The following is an 8,955-nucleotide window of genomic DNA, read 5'->3' as shown; positions in this document are numbered from 1 at the left end:
GGGAGCAGGCCTAAGCCAGCAGGTCGTTATCTCCCAAGGGGTCCCAGACTGCGAGAGGGCACAGGCCGGGCTGAGGGACCCCCCATCCCCCCCGAGTGCACATATTTTTGTGCACCAGGCCTCTAGTCCTAGATAATAAAAGGCTAATATGCAAATAGACTGAACATTGGAACAACTGTTGCTATGACGTGCGCTGACCACCAGGGGGTATGTGTGGAACATGGTGGGTGTCAGTTGCAGCAGGATGGTGAAGCAGGTGAGCGGAACTGCCAGACTAAGGCAGGGTGCCTGTCGCAGTCATTGGGTGAGCCTCTGGTGGTTATTGAAAATTCTTTGCTCCCATGTGCCGTGATCCCATCTGGTACTTGCACTTGCTGCTGGAACCGGCCCCGCTCGCACCCACTGCTGGTGCTGGAGCCACCACTTGCACCCACTGCTGGTGCCCGCACCGGTCCCGATTGCTTGGCGCCATCAGTGGGTGCAAGTGGTGGCTGCCGGCCCTGATTGCCCCTGAGGGCTTCTCCACCTCCCCCTGCTCCTGAAGGGTGATCAGGGCAGCAGCTGCTGCTCACACCTGCTGATGACGCTGGCCCCACTCACACCCGCTTCTGGCACTGGCCCCAATTGCTCCATGCCTTCAGCGGGTGCATGCAGGGCCGGCACCATCAGCGCATGGGAGTGGCAGTGGTGGGAATGAGACTGCTGGCAGACAGGGGGCCAGGGGCCGCAGCAGGAGGGGCCGGGCAGGGGCGTGGAGGATGGGCCAAGACCTGCCCCTGTGCCCATTGCAGCCTCACGGCCCACAGTTCCTTTTAAGGTGCACGAATTCGTGCACTGGGCCCCTAGTGTGTGTGTGTGTGTGTGTGTGTGTGTATTTAAATACTAGAGGCCCGATGCATGAAATTTATGCAAGAATGGGCCTTCCTTCCCCTGGCTGCTGGCACCGGCTTCCCTCTGGCACCCAGGACCTGGGCTTCCTCTGGCCGCCAGCACGCACCTGGGGCCTGGGCTTCCCTCACAGCCCCGGCTTCATCCAGAAGGTCAATCCAGAAGGATGTCTGGAAAGACATCCTGTCTAATTAGCATATTACTTTTATTATTATAGACTAGAGGCCCAGTGCATGAAATTCGTGCACGGGTAAGGTCCCTAGGCCTGGCCAGCGATCAGGGGCGACCTGCTGGCACCCGCCTTGGTCGGCCTGACACTGCGCGCTCTCCAGCCCTGCTCCCCACTGCTGCCGGTCACCTCCCTTGGCTCGTCTGGGGCCTATGGGCTGGGGGCAGCTCCTGCATTGAGCATCTGCCCCCTGGTGGTCAGTGCACATCATAGCAACCAGTTGTTCCACTGGTTGTTCTGCTGTTTGGTCAATTTGCATATTAGGCTTTTATTATTGAGGATATTTTATTGATTTCAGAGAGGAAGGGAGAGGGAGAGAGAGATAGAAACATCAGTGATGGGAGAGAATCATTGATCAGCTGCCTCCTGCACATCCACAATCTTGGCATGTGCCCTTGATCGGAATCGAACCCGGGTCCAGTGCTCTATCGGCTGAGCCAATCTGGCTAGGGCTCGTTATATTTTATAGTAGAGAAATTGAAATGCTTGTGACATTAGGTGAATTGTTTCAGTCTTCTTTGTTCTCTGCTTTATGTTCCCAAATGAACCAAATACACTTTTTGAAATATCTGCCCACTTGAAAAACTTTAGTAGGATTTCAGAGGCATAATTTGCTTTCCCAATATTATTTACTCCCTTCCTACTTCTCTTGTGTATGTGTCATTTCAGTTGTTAAGATATAGACCTTACTTTAAATCCTTTCTTCTTTAATATGTTTTACATTTCTCCTACAGTGGTTGGCTAAACAATGTTTTAAATTCTGATTTCCCTGATAACAGGAAGAAAAAAGAACTAAACCTTTTCAACATGCAGTAATTTAAGCTCCAGGGAATAGTGGCACTAAAGCCAGGTGTTTACATATTTTGCAATGCATTTCAAAGTTCCCTTTCATGTTTCCTATGTAGAAAGTGGGAGTTGGAGGGTAGAGAAATTTGGCATAAGACAAAAAACTTACTTTGGTTAATAATTTATGTCCAAGATTAAGGCATCTTGTCACTTTATTAAAGGCTGAAAAAGCAAACTATGCTTTGCTTCAGCAGTCACCCAAAATAGCAGTTTTTCTAAAATTATATTTAAAAAATATTCTTTACCAGTAGATGTATACACAATTTCTCCCAAATATCCCTTTCAGTTATTTATAGATGTCTCTGAATGAAGAAATTTTCCCCTATTTTTAATTTTCTACTTTGTTGTTATTGAATTTTTATCAAATTTTCTGTTGTGTGTTAGGTGTTTAGTTCTTCCAAATTGCAAGTTATATAGCACTGCGTGACTGCATTTGGATGAAATCTAGTGTTTTTATGTGTTATTTGCTTATATATGTAACAAATTAACAGGGGTTCGAGATAGAGCCATGTTTGATTTTGAAATAAATTTTTGCCTTGGGGGGATTTAGGCAAGGTTTGATCTGGCAGGGTTTAACAATATTTAATCTGACGTTTCAGGAATAAAGATTAGAAACCAGTGTGTATGGTTTGGAGGAGCTAGGTCTGTTTTGGAGATGAAAAGGAAGATCAAGAATCCTGTTAGGAAGGGAAAAGTGTGAGCAGGAGATGATTTGCCCTACTCATAATAGGGACCATCCTGTACCTCATCCCCTACTACAGTGTGTGGTATGTAGTAAGCTTTCAGAACTGTGTGCTGAAGCTCACTATTGGCAGGATGGCAAACTGAAGTGCCATAGGATATAAAAAAGCTTTAATTTTATCTAATAAATGTGCATCTGGACTCAAACAGACACACTGAGATAATCCTATACATATGGAACATAAATGGCTACAGTGGGGCCTTGACTTACGAGTTTAATTCGTTCCGAGACCGAGCTCGTTAAGGAGCTCGTTAACTCAAATTACTCTATCAATTCAATGCAAAAAATCGGCCGAGAGACAGCTGGTATCTCAAAAAACTCGTTAGTCAGGACACTCTTAAGTCAAGGCCCCACTGTATTTTGTGGTGAGCTTTAAAACATTTTTTTAACATTAATAGTAATAAGGTCCACTGCTTGAACCCTCTCCATACCCCCTAGGATAGAAGAATGTAAATTTAAAAGTAAAAGATTTCTCACATTACTTTGCAGTGGATTAGAAAAATCTTCTTTCTGTATGTGATATGAAGATGAAGAATACTTGCAAATCTGTTCAAAAATAGGCCCTGAACAGTCTCCTGTAGTGCCACCTCTCCCCAGTTACCTAACCTCATAATTCTACTATTAAAATTATCCATGAGTGGAATGGAAAGTGATGGGTGGAGGTGGAAGAGGCATAGAGGTGATAAAAGGTAATGGAAAAAATAAAGTACAATTAAAATGTACCCAGCTGGTGTTGCTCAGTGGTTGAGCATCGACCCATGAACCAGGAGGTCACAGTTTGATTCCTGGTCAGGGCACATGCCTGAGTTGTGGGCTTGATCTCCAGTAGGGACCATGCAGGAGTCAGGCAATTGATAATTCTCTCTCATCATTGATGTTTCTATCTCTATCTCCCTCTCCCTTCCTCTCTCTGAAATAAATAAAAATGTATTTTAAAAAGAAATACAATTAAAATGTGAAAAAAATAGCCCTAACTGGTTTGGCTCAGTGGATAGAGCATCTGCCTGCGGACTCAATGATCCCAGGTTCGATTCTGGTCAAGGGGCATGTACCTTGGTTGCGGGCACATCCCCAGTAGGGAGTGTGCAGGAAGCAGCTGATCGATGTTTCTCTCTCATTGATGTTTCTAACTCTCTATCCCTCTTCCTTCCTCTCTGTAAAAAATCAATAAAATATATTTGAAAAAAATTTTAAAAATGTGAAAAAAATAAAATTTGAAAAAGGGAAAATAATAGTAATAATGATAATGATAATAAATTATCTATGACTTAAATACTAAAAGCAGACCTGTTAAGTCCAAATGACTACTCTTAATGTATTACTTTTTCTGACTATTTTTCTTTATCAGTCTGCTCAGATTAATAAATTTGCTGTCATAGTTTCTTTGGAAATACTGAGCTTTCAGTAGAAACATAGTCATTAAAAACTAGGTAGGGCCCTGGCTGGTTTGGCTCAGTGAATAGAGCATCAACCTAAGGACTGAAGGTTCCCAGGTTCAATTTTGCGATTTTGGTCAAGGGCACGTGCCCGGGTTGTGGGCTCTCTCCCCAGTAGGGGCATGCAGAAGGCAGCCGATCAATGATTCTCTCTCATCATGATGTTTCTATCTCTCCCTCTTCCTTCCTCTCTGAAGTCAATAAAAATATATTAAAATACACACACACACACACACGCACAAACCTGGGAAAGGCGAGCCCTCCTTGTAGCACACCTACTTGAATCTCCTTTTCAAGTGAATTTTCTTGTGTGGTTTTTTGTTGTTGTTAATCCTCACTCAAGGATATTTTTTCCATTGATTTTTAGAGAGAGAGGAAGGGAGGGAGGGAGAGAAAGAGAAAGAGATGATTGGTTGCCTCCAAAACGTCCCCCATTTGGGGCCGGGGAATCAAACCTGCACCACAGGTATACATCCTTGACGAGGAATCGAACTGGCAACCCTTCGATGTTCAGGCCAACATTCTAACCATTGGACAACACCTGCCAGGGCTTGAGTGAAGTCTCTTTATCCTAAAACTCTAAAGGTCCCTAGAAGACTTGGAGACTTGTGACCAGGGGAGCAATGGGCATTGGCAACTTCTTCTGGGCTAACCCCCTGGCCCAGTCCTCACGGCCCCTTTTTCTCTGACTTTCCAGTGAGCCGATAGCAGCCCCACCTTGGCTCACTTCTGTCCTTGTGACTTTTACTTCTTGGTGAGTCAAAGCAGCCCTGCCTAGGCTCTCTCCTGTTGCTTCTTTTATCTTAAGCCCTTCCTCGTTTCACTGTCCCCAGCTTCAATAAACGTACTCCTAAAAAAATAATCACCCCAAATTAGGCAGGGTTGGAGAGGATCTCAGGAGAAACACTCTTCAGTGGGGCCTGGTGAAGATGGTACCGGCCCAAAAAGGCAGGCCTGTGCTTCTGAGGAGGAAAAAGAATCTCAGCGGTACAACCAGAGTAGAGTTCAATGGGCTGGGGCAGAATTTTATTCCTATTCCCTTATTTGTTGTTTTTTGTATATTTTCTTCCCTATCACACCATACCCTGCATTTTGCAAGTTAATTTAAAAAAAAAGGAGAGAGATTTCATTAAGAGGCTGAAAAACATTCTAAAGTTCTGAAGAGAGTGATGTCCACTCTATTTCCCCACTGTCATAGAATAATGTAGAGGATTAGGATTTATAGACTAAGTTGTATAAATCTGCAAAGGCTTTTTTTTTTTCATTTTAAGTTTTTAATGAAAGTTGTATATAATATTACTTTATTCCTGCATCTTCTCAATTGTTTCTTCCTTGTATTTTCCCTTCTCCTTTGCTACTTGGTGAGATATGGCTTTACGTTCAAGGATCTTTTTGCGGTCTTTGTCCAGCTTTAGTCTAGTGATGACTACCTCGCTGGGGTAAATGCCCACATGAAAAGTTGTACCATTAGCTTTCTCCTGTTGCACTGGTTCAATGTAGATGACATATTTCTTCCTGTAAACCTGGACTACTTTGCCAATATGCTGCCCTTTGTAATGTCCTCGAACAACCTGAACTTCATCATCCTTTTGGATGGGCATGGATTGAACATTGTACTTCTCTCTCAGCTCTTTGGAAAGAAGAGAAGACATAATCTTCCTTCAAATGTGGGAAGGTGCATTGAAATGCCTTTTATGGTTCTAGCTCTGGTCAGAAGTCACAAAGGGATTGAACTTCATTTTGACTGCTGGTGCTTCTATGATGGCCGCAAGAGGGAAGAGCTGCCAAGGATTTTTTAAAAAAATATTTTTATTTTTTTCAGAGGTGATTTCAGAGATGAAGGGAGAGGGAGAGATAGAAACATCAATGATCAAAGGGAATCATTGATTGGCTGCCTCCTGCACGGCCCCCACTGGGGATTGGGCCGGCAACCAAGGCATGTGCCTGACCGGGAATCGAACCAGTGACTTCTTGGTTCATAGGTCCACACTCAACCACTGAGCCATACCAGCCAGGCTGCAAAAGACTTCGTGTAGTAATCTGCATTACACTGGTTCTTGATAAATCTTGCTAACTGTTCAAGCACCTTCCAGCTAACATTTCTGCTAAAAACTTGCTCAGGCACTTGAGTCTTTAGAACCACCTACAGTTTTATTCCTGCAGGGGCCTTTTTTCTTTATGCCATGAGTTATATGAAAATTGATGTGATTATTGCTATTATTATTATTTTATTTATTTTTAATCCTCACTCCGAGAATATTTTTCTATTGATTTATAGAGAGAATGGAAGAGAGAGGGAAAGACAGAGAGAAATATCAATGTGAGAGGAACACATCAACTGGTTGCCTCCTGCATGTGCCTCCACTAGGGCCCTGGCCGGGGAGGAGCCCGCAACCATGGTACATACTCTTGACCGGAATCGAACCCGGGACTCTTCCGTTCCTCAGGGCATCGCTCTATCCACTGAGCTAAACCAGCAAGGGTTGATCTGATTACTTAAAATGTCACTCCTGCCAAGGAGGTATAACTAAGAAGATTTGTTCACAGGATAAGGAATGATCTGATTATTTAAAATATCACTTCCGCCAAAGGGGTTGTATATGAACATTTCCACAGAGGAGAGGAATGAATCTGTGCTGAGACAGTTTCAGCCATTTTGGCATCTTGAGTGCTGGGAGGGTATAGAGATTTTATTTACAGCTCGGGGAATCTTTCTCAGAACTCAGATCACATGTGATTGTTGTGTCTTGTGATAATAAGCCCACCAATTCTCTGATACCTCATTCACTCTGCTATCATTAAAACCATCGCATTATACATATCTGAATTGTTGGTTTATATATATCCCCCCCTCTATTAAACCAAGAGGTCTTTTGAGGGTTGAGAGCCTGCCTCATTTATGTTTAAATCCCCAGTGCCTGGCACAGTGCCCAAAATGTAACAGATGCATAATATATATTAATTAAATTAATAGTCCAGATTGTACATCTGTCAACTTGTTGTCGTTTTATTAAGCTATTTTGTTTCACAGCCTTTCCAATTTCATAAATTATTAAATAATGCAAAAAAATCTGAACTGTAATAGCCAACTAGAAAAGGTTGAGAATTTAGAAGCTGTGGGAGGAGGAATATATATTTAAATTATTTATTATAAACCATTTGATAATATCAGCACTTGCAATTAGATCTTTCCTATTGAACTATAAGTGACATGAAATAGGTTTATAAGGATCATTTGTGGGTTTATGGTTTTATTTTGAATTTGAATGTTAGGATTATGTTAGAGAATTCTTTGGCATGGGGTGTGTTTCATATTCAGGTTGCGTTTTTATTCATAGGAAATTGGTTTTTACTTTCTTTTTAAAGAAAACTGAACTGAAGAAAATGGTATTTTACTCAAGAAGACTACTAGGCCTGGATGACCTTGGAAGGAAATGGATTGTGGAATCACAAGAAAATCCTAGTTTGTGATTATTACATTGCTTTTTGTTGTCCAATCCTTTGGTTTGTGTACATATATACATATATATTTTGCACTACACAATGATAACATTTTAAGGACTAATATTGCTGATACTTGAATAATCAATCTCAACTAGGTTATAAGCATACATAGATTTCCCCTACCCTTGAACTTGAAGGACATTAAATTATTAATTATTGTTTGGTAACATGTTTACCTGATTATCTCCTGTAGAGAAATATAAGCTGCTTAGGTACAGTTGTGATAATGAGATTAGATTTATAACTGGGTATTTTTAATTTTCTAAATTAAATATGAGAAAGAATGCAAACCAGAAGTAAATTTCAAGTAGATTAAATTGACTTTATATCTTAGTCACTGAATTGTCATGTCAAGAAGTGGAAAACTTCTATGATCTTTGTTGGGTGTTCACAGCTCTGACTTTAGTGTTCAAACAACATTATTATAAACTAGAGCCCTATATAAGAGGCTTAGTTTTTACAAATGATTCACAGAATAAACATAACTTTCTGATGGGAAAGATGAAGAATGGGCTTAAGGTATGAAAATTTATTCTGAGCCTGCAGATCATTAATAAGATTTTTATTAAATCCTATACATTTATTCCTTTGTAATCATTTGTTTTTAACTGAGTATATCTTGTTTCTGCTTCATCAGGTGCTTTGAAATATAAAATGAAAGACCTTATTTATACTGTTTTTACAAAGGTCAAAAAGGATTCACATGAAAATTACTTTTCTGCAACTGGTAAACTACCCAGCCTGGACTCTTAACCTCTTAGTGCCTCAGTTTTTCGTCGGGGTATAATATTTGATAAATGCCTATTTCATAGGGATATTAAAAGGATTTGTAAGCTAACAGGCTATGTACTTCCATATGAATAAGGCATACCCAATTAATGCAAATTTAAGTTTCTCTCCTCTACCTCTCACATTTAAACTAGAAAGAAGACTAATTTAGATCTTTAACAACTTTGGAATTAAAAAATAATTTTTTAGTTGATTTCAGAAAGAGGAAGGGAGAGGGAGAGAGAGAGAGAAACATCAATAATGAGAGAGAATCATTGATCCACTGCCTCCTGCACGCCCTCTACCAGGGATAGAGACAGAAACCCGGACATATGCCCTGACCAGGAATCGAACCATGACCTCCTGGTTCATACATCAACACTCAACCACTGAGCCACACCAGCTAGGTTGGACTTATTTTTCCTGTCTATCTGCTTATTTAGATATACTTTGTACTTTAAAGGTATCTTTGATTTAAAGGTTTAGTAGCAAATGTTTTAAGCGTTCTTGATATGTATGATACTGGATTTAGCATCATGTGT

General features: G+C 41.3%; 1 protein-coding gene and 1 pseudogene across 7 annotated transcripts in view; one reads left to right on the top strand and one right to left on the bottom strand.

Annotated features, from left to right (window-relative positions):
- The window catches only part of ACBD5 (acyl-CoA binding domain containing 5), a 60,089-nt gene extending 51,453 nt beyond the window's left edge, over positions 1-8,636 (top strand). For 6 of the 7 annotated variants that reach the window (XM_014540616.1, XM_014540610.1, XM_014540621.1 and 3 more), the window contains one exon: positions 7,480-8,636. In XM_014540616.1, the coding sequence (XP_014396102.1) occupies positions 7,480-7,612 (133 nt within the window). In that variant the 3' untranslated portion in view covers positions 7,613-8,636. The remainder of the gene's footprint in view (positions 1-7,479) is intronic. The other variant, XM_014540633.1, reaches the window with a different exon arrangement.
- On the bottom strand, positions 5,393-5,988 carry LOC106726308 (annotated as a pseudogene).
- Positions 8,637-8,955: the final 319 nt, after the last annotated feature.

This window comes from Myotis brandtii, unplaced genomic scaffold, assembly GCF_000412655.1.
Source record: "Myotis brandtii unplaced genomic scaffold, ASM41265v1 scaffold1058, whole genome shotgun sequence".
NCBI classification, from domain to species: Eukaryota; Metazoa; Chordata; class Mammalia; order Chiroptera; family Vespertilionidae; genus Myotis; species Myotis brandtii.
Note: the sequence above shows the minus strand (reverse complement) of the source record. Positions and strands in the feature narration are given on the sequence as shown.